Source organism: Ostrinia furnacalis, unplaced genomic scaffold (assembly GCF_004193835.3).
Source record: "Ostrinia furnacalis isolate ACB-3 unplaced genomic scaffold, ASM419383v2 OfSCF4245, whole genome shotgun sequence".
In the NCBI taxonomy this organism is placed as follows: Eukaryota; Metazoa; Arthropoda; class Insecta; order Lepidoptera; family Crambidae; genus Ostrinia; species Ostrinia furnacalis.
In genome coordinates, this window is record NW_021134484.1 from 1,196,301 (window position 1) to 1,211,444 (window position 15,144).

Consider the following 15,144-nt stretch of genomic DNA (forward strand, 5'->3'; position numbering starts at 1 on the left):
ACTAATGTAGTTTTAGATTTTTTTAGATATTAGGGTTTTCTAGATTCTCGTAGTGGTGTAAATTTTATTGTTTGCTAGGGAATTCCCTATTTGTTTTGGGGTTGTTTAGATATTATGACAAAGTTTTTAATGTCGTTGTTAATATGTCCAGAAATTCGGTACTTGTTGCTAGCGATTTAGGTTAAGTGTTATTAAAATTCGTTAATTAAAGTGTGGTCTCAAATTCTAGATAGATTTACAATACAGTAGAACAGACCAAATTATTCTTTAACTTTTTCATTTCGTACTTACTCATACTTCATATTGTTTCTTTTCTATAATATTTAAATTATTGGTTTCAATTTTATAATCTTACCTAGGTAATTTTATTACTATTATATTTCATTAGAATATACCTAAAGACGTATTTTAGCTATACTAAAGTTTGTCTAGATAAGTCTACAAAGCTTTATGTAATGGTGCTAAAAAGTATTAAGTATTGTATCTGTTTTACCAAATGTGTGGCTTTGCAAGAGTTTTTGTAGAAATCTACAGGATTTTATTGTGATTTGAATTTTGATTTGATTAAATTATTAGCTTGTGCCGTTGTCGAAGGAAAACTGCAAGTTCTGTAGGAATTTGTAGTCTAGGAAAGCAATCAAAATAAAAAGTAAGAAGCATAATAATATTACAGAACGAAGATTAAAATTCGATTCAGTTTAAGAATAAATCGAGGGTTTGATTTGTGAATATCATTATTTCAACCAATCGCAGCACAGAATCTATGACTATGATTGAGCATTTTATACGGACTTAAGACCACGAGTAATAAGAAGTAAATGAGATCCAGTTAGTCCACTCGCGACGGCACAAGCTAAATTAATAAGACTTCACTGAAAAGTTTCTCATAAAGATCCACATTACCATAGATTTGACTAATAAAATCCTTACCATTTTTAGGAAAACACGTTCAACGTCGGTTTCCTCCGCCTGTTCCGAGCCGCGCGACTGATCAAGCTGCTTAGACAGGGGTACACCATTCGGATACTGCTCTGGACATTCGTGCAGAGTTTTAAAGCCTTACCCTACGTGTGCCTTCTCATCGCGATGCTATTCTTCATCTATGCCATCATCGGGATGCAGGTCTGTTTTGTTTTCTCCCGTCACGACACTTTAATTTGCAATAATTTTAGATCTTAGTTCAATAATGGGCTCTCGAAATTTGGGGGATGTTTTAGACTAAGTAGTACGTAATTCTCACTACATCTCAGATAGAATCTTAGCAGAAAGTTAATAGTCTCCGATGTAAAATATAGGTTTATGTTAACCTCAACTTATTCCTTCTCTAGATTCCTGATTTTAGTATTGACTCTATCTTGCGAATGTCTTATAATTATGTCCTGCCTACTTTGCCACATCTGATAATCACACAAACATCAAATTAAATATCATCAACACATCTATATCAAATTCATCAAAACTTTTGTCTGTTTCTCGGGCAAATGGGTGATGGAAAAGAGATGTCAGTGATTAATAATAATCAAATGGTACAGGCACTGATATGTTTCTAATGGCAGGTATTTGGAAACATCCAATACGATCCAGACAGTGCCGTGAACAGGCATAACAACTTCCGATCTTTCGTGGGGGCTATCTTACTACTATTTCGGTGAGAAGTACGCGTAGTAATACCGACCCTGACTCACAAGTCCGCTGCGGCGGCGTAGCCACAAGCATAGGGCGCAAACGCGAGAGAATAGAACGCATGGCACAACCTGGTCAGATATTGCATCTTGGTACTTGAATCATGCGGTCACAGCCGAAAATCTATATCAAATATAAATTCTACATGTGTACCTACACTTTTATCATCAAGCATAAAAACAATATCACCAAAAGTAACAGTATCATCACAAGATTACAAAGTAGCCTTAGTCGAACCTTAGAAGTAATCGTTGATTTATTGGTTATCCCTTGAAAAGTCGTATAAGTTTGTATTTTATAATGAGTCGAAAATTTGCTTCTTAACCCTAGTTGTTTAGTCACATAATTGAGGTAGAATAGTGTGTAAAATGCATTGGGGCGATGAGCTTAGGATGTTTAGGTGACACGTATGACCTGCACACAATGCTGACTTTCTGTGTTGTATCTGCTTGAACACAGGTGTTTGGCAATATAGAGTTATCATCCGAGTCAGATTTGAACAGACACAACAATTTTCAAAGCTTCATTCAAGCACTCATGCTACTGTTCAGGTAAGCATATTTTAAACTTTTTGTTCAACGAATTTTAATCCTAATGTAGTAATTTATTTTGCCCACCACATTAGTGAAGTATCTGATGAAGAATCTTTGAGTAATAAAATGATTATGCTGAATAATGCTTTATGATTTAGAATGCTATCACAGCATGCAAATCACGGTTTGGTTCTGTCACGTAGAAATGTTATTGAAATTGAAGGTAAACTTATCAAAGATGATGAAAATCGCATCAATATCTACGATGATAAAAAAAAAACAAATAATTCCAAACTTCGTGCATGCGCTAATTTTGAAATTTTGATTTTTATGAATGTGAAGCCATTCGCTGTGAGCCACTTTATGTTTAGATGCGCGACGGGCGAGTCGTGGCCCAACATCATGCTGGCATGCCTGAAGCCCACCAAGTGCGCCAAGACCCCGGACCCGCAGGGCTCCAAGTCCAACGAGGTCTGCGGGAGCACGCTCGCCTACGCCTACTTCGTTTCCTTCATCTTCTTCTGTTCCTTTCTTGTGAGTATTTGAATCCGTATGCTTTATGAAATCTTTATTGTTCTATTACCTTGTTATTTTATCTTACAAAAGTATATCTTCATTAAACTCTAATAAAAATTATTGCCATTTTTACAACATGATTGTGTGATTCATCGGTTATCTGGTTATCTTGTGCCCAAAACTGGGGTTTGCTCTTATTTCCAATATCCATTTAATATTTTAATTTCAACAATTTCTATTACTTCCAGATGTTGAACTTGTTTGTTGCCGTCATTATGGATAACTTCGACTATCTAACAAGAGACTCGTCCATTCTCGGCGCGCATCATCTTGATGAATTTGTTAGAATATGGGCAGAATATGACCCAAACGCCACGTAAGTAATGATTGCAAATATTATAAGTTGTTTCATCGTTGCTGCATCTACATTATAATGTTTTATTTATCTAAAACAATTTCATCTAGACACTTACAAAGTTTTACATGGATACTTAAAGCATAATTTATTTGATTTCAGGGGGAAGATTCATTATACAGAAATGTACGATATGTTGAAAAATATGGATCCACCTCTGGGGTTTGGTAATAAGTGTCCAAATAGACTAGCGTATAAGAAATTAATTAGAATGAATATGCCGCTAGATGAAGAGGGGAAAGTTAATTTTACAACAACACTATTTGCCTTAATTCGGGAAAACCTGAACATCAAGATGAGATCAGGTAAGATTAATTAAAATATAATTAAAAAAGTATAACAAATGACAAATGAGAGTAACTATATTGTTTAACATTGCATTTCAGCCGAAGAAATGGACCAAGCAGATGCAGAACTAAGAGAAACGATAACACAAATATGGCCACTCCAAGCAAAGAAGATGTTAGACTTGTTGGTGCCTCGAAACGACGTACTCAATGCAGGGAAATTGACCGTAGGAAAGATCTACGCGGGATTGCTCATTTTAGAGAGCTGGAGATCTACTAGGTTTGGCCAAACCGCACCACAGGGCGTTCCGGTAAGTGATTACCTTCTATCCCCTGCACTGACTGTACATTTTAAGTTACAAGCAAAATTTCTTATGAAAACCTATGTAGTATATCAATGAAGCCAGAGTAAATCCGTGTGGCTTTTGCCTAATGTATATACTCGTACGTAAAATACCTGTAATTTTGAGCCAAATGTAACTACTTATTATGTGGGTAGGTAATAACTACACGTTTAAAGTAGTGTTTGTTGATGGCCCCTTATAATTTACCCCCACACTAGATTACAATTTGAAACATCATAGTTAGTAAATAGAGTTGGTTGTGTTGTCTATCTGTGGATGTATTGTTGTGTTCATTGACGATCTATCTAACATTCTAAATTCTCACGTTTTTAAACGTTGTCGTCAAAGAGACAGATTGGCTCAGTGATATGGATTACCAATAACAACAATACAGAGTCACTTTAGTCAATTCGACTCTTAACGAGTCGTCTACATTGGTGGTTTACTTTTCAGGCATTCAACGAGAATAGCCCTACGGCCATTCAGCCGGTAGTATTATAATATTTTACGGATCGAACTTTGACTACTTTTTACTTGCACTGTTCTAGATATTTTTTGTTTTATCATAAAATTCTTCTCGCATCGTGTTTGAATAAACTTAATATTAAATAAAGAATGATAAATAAATCGCGATGACCGAAAGAATGACATGATGGTCAATTAAAGAAACTTTCTTAAATTGATCAAATTAAACCAAGTAGTTTAGATGATATAAACAGAGAATTAGTTTTAGTTGATAATGACGCACTTGATGTTTTATTAGCTTAGGCAAACTTGTGCGCGTCTTGCACACTTTTGTCAATCAAGTGACCGTCAGGGCTTCGTAAACCACAATATAGTGACCTGTCCTATAGTTGCAAAATAGTACTTAGACAAGTGTGTCTGTATTGAGAAGTTGATAATTTGTCTGTAGTGTTAGAAGTTTGTCCTTATCGTAGATTTGTTTGTCTTCCCAATTGTGTCGTCCGATCTTACATTACTCGCTCGCTGTCTTTAGCGATACCCTAGCAACACTATGCATCTAATTTTCTTTTACGATATTTTACCATATTCATACTGTTTTAGGATTGTGCATGAGTTTTTCTGACATGGTTTTCTTCTACGAAATAACAGTGATTTTGTTTGTTCTTTGGCTTAACTTATTGTGTCTTTCATATTTGGTTTTGATTAGGTACATTTTGGCTCAATAAAAATACCATTTTAGTGGCCAGATAATAAAATAATATCAGAATGCTTTCTTGCTACGCTCTTATTTGCCTTTCTTGTAATTATTATTGTAATATAGCATAACAATTTACAAAATGAAATTTTTATTCGCAAATCTGCGCATGCTGGAGAACATATTATAATCCTGTGCCTTTGGAAGTGAACGCACTACGGTGATGACGCTAACGAGATGACTTGCCTCTGGCTTCAGTCTTGCACATGAATTTTATTAAATAGCACTTGTTTTTAAACTTTATAAAAATGCTTTGTAATTTACAGCTCTTATACATATCTGAATACATAAGGTTCTACCAACATGTACGACGTGAACATATCCTCCACTGACATGCTACAACTAATTTGTGACAGTATTATTTTCTCAGATAGCCGCATTCATATTCACTATAACAACACTGATACATCCTTGCTTTTATTGTGTCCATCGGTTGGATTTCTGACACTTTACAAACACACACAAACACAGAGAACTCCAGCATGGACATGATGTGTGGGATGTTTGCGCAAACTCATGTAGGCTTTAGCCGTTAGTTGGTCCTTACGGGCCTGTGTGTGACATGAGCGTGCGCATCGCGAGTATGGGTGGGTGACCTCGTGCGTGGTGCAGAAGGCGTCGTTGTTTAACTGCCTAATGGACGTGGCGGCGGGACTGGGGCCCGGGTCGCGCGCCGGCTCCCTCAGCCATGAGGGTCCTCCCATCGGCGCTACTGAAGGACACCCAGAAGACCCACACACGCTAGCGAACCTCGCCCGCAGAAACACCAGAAAATCACTCAAGTGAGTACAAATACTTCGCTATTATTAGTTCCATAAAAATGAAAAGTGATATTAGCTGCAATAACGCAAGCATACAACTAGAAAAAGACTTGTTTTAACAAGGTTAAAAGGATAATCACATGATTATAATTTAACTTAGAACTAGTTGTTATTCTGTGACTGAAGAGGAAAACATTTTCAATTTAAATATAAAATGTTAAGCGAGATGATCCAGTATAAAACCGTAATCTTGAGAAATTGATGTCATTTAAATGACAATGTAGCCGAGACCAGCAAGAAAACTTACAATACTCTGATCAATGACTAACAATGATTTTCTTTTGTTACAGGAATAACAAAAAGGTGAATACCTTTTGATAGGGTGAAGTTGAGTCGATCCTAAATGTCGTACTCCCTTGTCAGTCAGACGCTCCGATACTAGCTATTGTCAAGTGCAATCGATGTTACCACCAATATCACTAGACAACCAAGCAAAATTCTGTAGATTCCATTTTAAGATGAATAGAATGCAATTGGAAAACACTTTACGATACAAATACGTGATGTTGAGGGTCCAAATGTTGTTAATGTATGGCTAAATGGGTGTTCCTTTAGAAAAGCCACATCGATGCATTTACATCTGTCATAGATATAGTCGATGTTGTACATTTTATGTTCAGAGCTTTGTTTGAGTGTTTTGAGAATAACACAACATAGGCTATTGATATTATTCGTTGTTAACATTAGATTCTAAATGATATTAATAGGTAACTAATGTGGTTTAACGTATTTTAGGGCCTTAGGCTCTTTAGTGTTTAATTTGATTGTGCTGTAACATATTAATGGTAAATATTTTGAAGTTTACAGATGGTTGTTGATGTTTAGGTAAACGATTTCAGTAAATTAGGTTTGATTTTTAACTCGTAGAACAAAATGTTAGATTTTTGTGTACTAATTGATATCTCGAGATATGATTAGTGAATGTTATTCGGATTAATGTTATATGGGTGGTTTCCTAACATTCTTCTTTCTTAAATACTTAGACATAGCACCATCACAATCAATACATTGACATACCAACATACCTCCAGTCATAATATCTAACATGACACCAAAACAATATTTATACAACAACATAAAACTTGCATGCCGAGGTAAATCAAATAAAGCATGTTATTATAATATCTGCGATGTAGATAGCAATGACGTTTGGGTAAGTAAAACACCCTTAAATGTTACTATATGGCACTGGCACGATTTGTTGCATGAATTGCAATTTAAAGTAGCATTCACTTGTGTGCATGTGTTATGTCCTCAAAATTTTGTAAATATGGGACAGTAATAAACATTGTTTATCAATTCTGTAAATGAAAAGTCCAAAGCAAGGCCAATGATGGGAATATTAACACGATATACTTGTAGGTATTGGAGCTGCAAGGATCGCAACATGCGTCTATGGAGTCCTTGGACGATGGGCGGTTACAAGCAGCTCATACATACCAAAATGGTCACCATGGAAGATCTTCTAGTTTAAGGTAACAATAAATCACGTTATTTTACCTTTGTTCGCATTATCATTTGGTTTTGTTATTTCCTTTTTATTTTGTTTTGTAGTGTCATCGAAGAAGAGATTGATCTCAAAGTATTGGTAGTGAAAAATGGTATGTTCACCATGCACGCGTTATTACAACCGTAACCCTACCTTGTACTAACCATTTTTCTAATCAACAGTTAACAGCTGACTTGGACCCTATCTTTCCAGTTTCTACCTACCTATAAATGTGTTGTCTAATGTTGCATGTACCCTAACATGCATGGTGACGGTGGTATTGTTTAGGGAAATATTTAAACGTGTTAAAGTGTATGCTTTATTGTTCAGACGAACGCCAAGTCCGAGACGACGAGGGCACTACGGAGGTTACCATCACGATATCGGTTTCTCCGACACCGTCAGCAACGTCGTCGAGATAGTTAAGCATGAACATCAAAGGCACGGGCGAACGCACCGTGCGCCACACCACTATCACCCACATGGTAGGTGCACCTTTTATCCCATTACTTAGCTATACCAAATACTACGAACAATTATATAACATTTTGAACAGAAGCAAGTAAGTCTAAAGTGAAATGTAAATCTGACAAAACCCTAGACCCATACCTAGATCATCTATGTAAATAGCGAATTCGATAATAATGGCATCATCTAGCATTCATTTGTATGAAAAGAATGCAGATTTACCATTCACTGGCTTAATGCTAATGCAAACTCGAACATAACCGTGTTTGACCGTGTTCTTAAACCATTAAATGATATCACGTTCGAATTTGTTAAGCTTCCTTATGAGCTATTTGCCTCTAACCATTATTATATTATTTTAGTCCTGTAGTTATATTCTTACCGTAACATCAACCGTCAACATACCTACTGTTTTATTTAGCTTGAATTCAGAGAATTCTAAACAGTTTTGCAAACATTTTTCTTCTCATGAAGGTACTCTGAAAGTTTTGTGAGAAGATGGGAAGTCTAGCTTACAAGTAGTTGTAGATACTCATGTTTCGTAGATGTAGTTTTAAGATACAGCGAAAGCCAATCAGTTAAGCTATAATAATAACTGAGGCTCGTGATTTAGATAAATAGATTGTAAATCCTAGCCATACTAAACATTTTCACAAAGCTAGTTTTGTAACATTATACCTAGTAGCTACTTAGCTATGATTTAAACTGCTCATCATACATACGTAATAATGCTCATGTTTGAAATTGTTAGTAATGTCATAATAATTATACCATCAGGCCACACATTTTAGATATAAGCGAATAACATATTGGCATTTGATACCAAATTGCAAATGCTATTGAAATGAAATTGGAATTAATTGGCCTCTACAATGTGTAATTAATGAAATTCACGTTTTACAACGAGATAAATGAATTTGCCTGCTGCATGCTAAAATATGATGCCCATTTGAAAACGGTTTTGCTCTTATTTGCACATATTTAATCGCTTTATTCATGGGCTCCTCAGAAACAGGGGTGCCGCGCATGCACTTAAACAATCTCACTTAAAATATCATGCAGCATGCAAAAGCTTGATGATTTGACTATATTTTAATTTCTATATTTTCTGCAGTAGACAGCGGTAGCCATATAAAATCGACATAATATTGTAATCGAACAATTAGACTTATTACTGTATCAAAATGTTCTATTGGGTTAGCTAAATTATGTTCATACAATGTAGTCACTGGACACACTTTCCAAACCGAGTTCGATACCCAGTCCCGTTTGCCCCATTCCGTGTCCATACAACCCGTACTTAACCACGTTAACAGACACCCAAAACTTTTAGAGTCACCTTTGTGGGTAGGAAATAAGGTCGGTAGTACGACGGGCTTAGGGTTTAGCGTGGTGGAAGGTACATGAAGGTATTCCTGACAGCAGGGAAGGAGTGGAGGGCGCCGCACCCCACAACCAGCCTGAGCCAGCCCTCGCGATCGCCCAGCCCGCCACACCACACCTACGGTGAGATCCCCTCGCCACTACACTACGGGCCACTCACAGTTCTAAATAAGCCGCGGATAACAGTTCCTAAGTATAAGAGAAGGCACTGAACGTCACCTGGACAGTTCTGAACACGTACTTTAAATTACAAACATGAGAATGACTTTCAGTTCTTACTCTTCCCTAACATTACTCATAAGCATTCAAACATCCACTTTCAAACATTTAAAGTTCAATAATACATTTGAATATAGGCGGTCATTACCACACGATTCAGCTTAGGGCATACAATGTGAATACGTTTAAATTTTCAAATTAAGTTACAATTGTAAAGCAAAGGGTCTGAAATCTCTTGACTAACAAAATTATATTTCTTGTTTATGAACAAAATCTTGAGACCCTTTGCTGCCCATGGCTATGTTAGATGTTCAATGTACGCGAAGATTGTAAGAGAATGAGCGCGGTGAGTCAACAATGAGAAAATTGTTTGCACATCTGTTCAACTTACATTAATTTGTATAGTTCCATCACAACCCTGTTGATTTTATTGTTTTACTTTTGATCATTCGATGTTTCTTATTTTCAAGTAAATCGGTAACCAAACGACAATCAAAATCGCGGAATCAATAGACACTTGTTTGGGAAAGCTTTTTGAAAGGTTCTTATGACGATCGTCTTGAAACCCTTTTCAAAGCTTTTCCAGAATAGTTCTCTCGCGTTTGAGAGCTAATTTCCGCGAATGGAACTAGCAAATGATTCAAAGATCAGTTTGGGCACCGATAGGTGGCGACCGGGAACGGGAGCGGGAAAGGGAATGGCGGGAATGGCGCGACCGCTCGTACGAGCGAGAGGGCACGCGCCGCGGCCGCGGCCGGCAGCTGCCTCCCACGCCCACTAAACCGTCCACGCTACAGGTCAAGCCGCAGCCGCCGTTCACAAGAATCAGCCACAGCCCATCACACGTGAGTATAGCGTAAACCCACATTTAATTACAACAACCGTTAAATGAAAATGACGCGATTACGCCCAGTTCTCTCAATTCGGAACCTAAACCGAAGAGACATTTCGCAAAAAAATACTTTGATCGTAGCAACTACGCAGAAAAAACGTAGCACGTAGCCGCAACTTGATTGCGTTGCGTCTTAGTTGACTACGAGCTACGATGCGACACATCTTCTGTAGCATCGTAGCTCGTAGTCAACTACGACGCCTTCCTTACAAAATGGAATAATTTATTTTCAAGGTTATTCCATGCAAAGCTACAAGAGGTCATTTAATTACGTGATACCACATTGGCAGTTGTTAGACAGCCTTCACTTTCAGTGGTTTAAGATTGTTTTCACCTGTAACTAGCTGTTCCCGAAATCTCGTGGAACGGGTACAAAATATCTGTTACTGACTAAGGGAAAATTAACTTGTTCTGTTCCAAACATTGAAAACATTTGATTCCAAGATTGAGAATAAACAAATTCTATCCCCATTAAGGTAGCACTATTCCTATACTGACGCTTGGCTCACGGTCGGACTTCGGCATTTGGGCTTGGTCAAATTCTATACTTCTGAAAACTCATTTATTTTTGTTCTATTTCAGTTATCATTGAGGCATACGGTGAGAGAACCCGTAGAGCCTGTACATGATGAGTATGAGTATGGCCGAGAAGTTGAAAGACTGATACACCGAGATTATAGATCTAGAGAGAGGTAAGTTGATAATTTATTTGATTTGATTACTAGAGATTTATACTACTTGATTGAAAAAAACAAAGCTCTTTTTTAGTTGGACAAATGAATGACTAGAGAGGTTAATATATCAAAGGCACTATAAAATCTCAGAGGAAAAAGCAATAAGAGTAAACTTTCTTGCTGAAGACTAAGTAATTGTGATGAAAATTAAAATAATGGCTTTATTTCCCCTTTGTGTAAGATATTTAACTTTTTTAGTTATTAAGTTAATTAATACAAAACTTTCAGCTCTGTTTGCCTACAGTAGTGTTTATGCAAGTAAGTGTCAATTAGGTATCACTCGTGGCTCTACTATCGACCGCGTCAAGACTTTGGAAATCTTGTGAAAAAGATACGATAAAAAATCCATCAGACTGAATAAACAAGTTTCCAGCGATTTCTAGATACCTAGCTGTTTCAGAAAGATACGTTTATGTCGATAACATGCATAATAGGAAGACATATTTTGGTTTGGTAAATGAACACACGATAGTAAATATTGGTGAAAGAATCAGGTACTTCGTTGACTCTACCCTTTCAGGGCATTCTCAAAACGCTCTAGTTCACGACCCACAAATTTTTACGTCACGTCGATTTAGTTTGCATCAAACGCAAATCATATCTTTAGATATTCTCGTATACTAACTCCTAGTTATGACGTCACGTTTTAGTACTTTGTACGAAAGGAATGTGTTCGGATGATCACATTCTTGGATTCCTTCCTATAAACTACCGCCTAGTTATGACGTCACGTTTTAGTACTTTGTTTGTACGAAAGGAATGTGTTCGGATGATCACATTCTTGGATTCCTTCCTATAAACTACCGCCTAGTTATGACGTCACGTTTTAGTACTTTGTACGAAAGGAATGTGTTCGGATGATCACATTCTTGGATTCCTTCCTATAAACTACCGCCTAGTTATGACGTCACGTCTTTGTCTTTGCAAGAGTTTTTTTTCGAATTCTGTTGACGCGGACTAATCATACACCACTAATTTGGGTTTCGCAGACGCGGACGAGGCTACGACCTGGAGCGCGGGGGCGGCGGGGGCGGGGGCGGTGCGCGCGCTTACGAGGCGCCGCTGAGTTACGAGGCGGCGCTGGCGCTGGGCCGCGGTGGCGGCTCGCGCGCGCTCCCGTCGCCCGCCGGCGGCGCGCCGCGGCTGCCCAACGGGTACAAGCCGCGCGCGCGCCACTCCGACTCCGACGAGGACGACTGGTGCTAGCGGCGCGGCCGCGCGCGCTCCCAGCGGGACGTGCGCGCGCGCGCCGGCCCGCACCCCGCGCCCGCGCACTCCCTCTGACCCCCCGCACGCGCACTTTTTATTAGTGATGGCCCAACTCGGGAAAAACAAAACTCGATTTAACCCGAGTTAAAATCCACGTAACTCGAGTTAACTGGATGGACAAGTCAGTTTTTTTTTCTTATTTTTACCAGTTCATTCCCTCAGATCCGTATAAACATTTAAAAACATATCATTTATAATGTATTGGGAGAATCATACTAACTAAATTAAGAAAGAAAAAATTATTGTTTGAAATATAATAATTTATTCATGGATTTTTGGCTTGAATTTTAATTTTAAAAAATATTTATATTTATTATCACTTGGCATTTTTAAAAAACAGAACATAAAACACGAGAATCTACAACAATAACCGGCAGTTTAAAGTTAACTTCAAATGAACGTCATAGTCTCAATCTCAACACTCAAATGATCGGCAATCTTCGTTCCATGTCGGATCCATTCGGTTTATGATACGAACTCGAGTCTGAGAGAATTCAACTCGAGTGGGTTCGAGTTACGCCCAACTCGAGTTAACTCGAGTTACTTACTTGAGTTGACCATCACTACTTTTTATACCAACCGTGTAAAACGACTCTCGTTGCTCAGCCGTTTGGACGTCCCTCCCGGAGCGGGCCGCCCCGCCCGACAACCCTCGACGGGCCTCCGCGAGCTATATCCAAATTCTAGTGTTTACAAAGTTTTGGAAAATTTAATTTTTAATTCGCTAAAATTTTACTCCTTGATTTACTAAGGTTAAGGTGGCGTAAGACGGTGCCGGACGACTCGTTTGCGCTAGGATTTTTACATGAAATTATTAGTCCGTATCGTAAAGTAATCGTTTCTATATAAATTTGCACCGCGCACGCGGCGCCGAGGGCGGGGCCGGCCCGACACCGTTTCACGCCCGTTAGACGTTGGAGGAACACTAGCGATTCATCGTCGAACAAATTAATACTAGTATTGTATAAAATATTTACATAGCGAATAATTTTTACTTAGTTAATATACTAAATAAATAATTAAACATTTTTTATTGAATTTGCTGTCCTTCCCCCAAGTGCTTTATACCTACGTTATTTAAATACGATTAAAACTAAATAAATATGAATTGTATGTAACTTTGAAGATATATTTCAGCATTAAAGGATTACCTAAATTGTTAAATCGTGTACTGATATTGTTTATAGAGATTTTGCCGCCTGGTTTACTGCATAATGTGTGTACGATTATTCGTTTAGTATTACCGACTAACAAGATGCATTAGATGTAAGAATCGACGTCCTTGTAAAAGTATCTGGGTTATTGCTCGATAAAATCTTATTATAGATCGGTTTGTAGAGGTTACTTTGAATAGTACTAAGCCAAAAGGTCAGCAACAACCAATTAAATCCCAATTTAGTTGTTTGTTTAGTAAAACCCATAAATAAATGACACAGATACTCTTAGACCGATGTCTCGCTGCAATATGGCGTGTTCTCATCGACATAAGTATGTTTGTTTATCTATAACAAAAAAATTATTACTGTTTAGAAGTTGTGAAAACACAAGAGAAAATATTTACGTGTGTAACATAAAATTATGAATTCTAGCAATTGTTACTAAAATACCTTACAACGAAATATAAAATTTCTAATGCAATAAAATATAATTATTTTCATAGTATGTCGATGAGGCGTTTAACATAGAAAAAACAAAGCAATCACCAGGCACAAAATCTAAGGATTTTATGTACAGTCAAAAGCAGAATCGGTTTGCGACTTATTATATTGATGTTTTAAAAATTGTTTCGAATAAGCCATTGTTGAAATTGTAATATTTGAATTATTCTTAAAAATAAAAAGGCGGCCGACCGAATCTGACGTTGACTTCTCGATTAAGAATCCGTTAACAATCGTCCTACTCCCATTGAACTCGGTATGTTACGCCATCGTCATTTTAGTCACCTGTTAGCTATCGCCTTCGACGCGACTGTTGTACTGTAAATACAACTTTTCTAATTCGCCATTATTATTAAATATTATCAAAATATCTATAAACGCAACAATATAAATAGTACCTTGATGCTAGTGAATTATTATAACAGTTATAAATATCGTCNCATCATTGAAGAATATTGATTTAATAAAGGTAAATTTGCTGTATAAAATATCAAAAGACCGACAGTAAAATATTTTTACCCTTAAAAGTTATCGCCATTTTTAACGAAAAAAATCACAAAAACGTGAATATCTCGCAACTTTGGTTTTGTCAGTTATTTAATTCTGCCACGACGGTGACGATATAATCGATTGGAACTTTTTAGAATACTTTCTTTCAATTCACTAAGAGTCAAAATATAAATATAATCTATATTTTATAAAAGAGAAAACTAATTCATTAATAATATGATAGCTCGTATTAAATATTAAGTATAACAGTTGTCGTTTAAGGCGAAATCGTTCAACACCATCAACATTTGTTGCAAGGCATGTGGTAGGTTACGTACGACACTTTAGTACGACAAAATTGTAAATACATGATTTTCTGTGATAACATGTGGAAATATGAGAATATTATTATTAGAACTGTGTGATTGCCTAGGGAAGCTGTTCATTTTTCTAAGAGACTCCGTGCTTTTGGGAAACGATTGTTTACGACTTTGTTCGCGCTCTATGTAAAATGTCAGTAAAATAATTTTAATTTAAGTTGTTCTCGTTTTTCGCTAGTGAACATTTTGATACTGAAGTAAATCGGGTATTATAAAAGTATATACGTAAATTAATAGTACATACAAACACAAAGTCTGGCGACTAATTGTGATTCCTAGAAGCGCGGAAAAATAGTAGAACCTTTAGTCAAATTGGATATTAACTCTTGTCATATTTTGATTGTT

The 15,144-nt window shown here is 37.0% G+C and overlaps 1 protein-coding gene across 1 annotated transcript in view; it reads left to right on the top strand.

The window, feature by feature from the left end:
- cac (calcium voltage-gated channel subunit cacophony) overlaps positions 1–13,972 on the top strand; it is a 43,099-nt gene extending 29,127 nt beyond the window's left edge. Inside the window, exons 27-39 of the mRNA XM_028313485.1 lie at positions 940–1,122; positions 2,143–2,234; positions 2,588–2,750; positions 2,981–3,108; positions 3,250–3,452; positions 3,534–3,745; positions 4,232–4,267; positions 7,181–7,293; positions 7,638–7,792; positions 9,201–9,281; positions 10,029–10,222; positions 10,852–10,961; positions 11,993–13,972. Coding sequence (XP_028169286.1) covers positions 940–1,122; positions 2,143–2,234; positions 2,588–2,750; positions 2,981–3,108; positions 3,250–3,452; positions 3,534–3,745; positions 4,232–4,267; positions 7,181–7,293; positions 7,638–7,792; positions 9,201–9,281; positions 10,029–10,222; positions 10,852–10,961; positions 11,993–12,209 — 1,887 coding nt within the window. The 3' untranslated portion in view covers positions 12,210–13,972. The remainder of the gene's footprint in view (positions 1–939; positions 1,123–2,142; positions 2,235–2,587; positions 2,751–2,980; positions 3,109–3,249; positions 3,453–3,533; positions 3,746–4,231; positions 4,268–7,180; positions 7,294–7,637; positions 7,793–9,200; positions 9,282–10,028; positions 10,223–10,851; positions 10,962–11,992) is intronic.
- Positions 13,973–15,144: the final 1,172 nt, after the last annotated feature.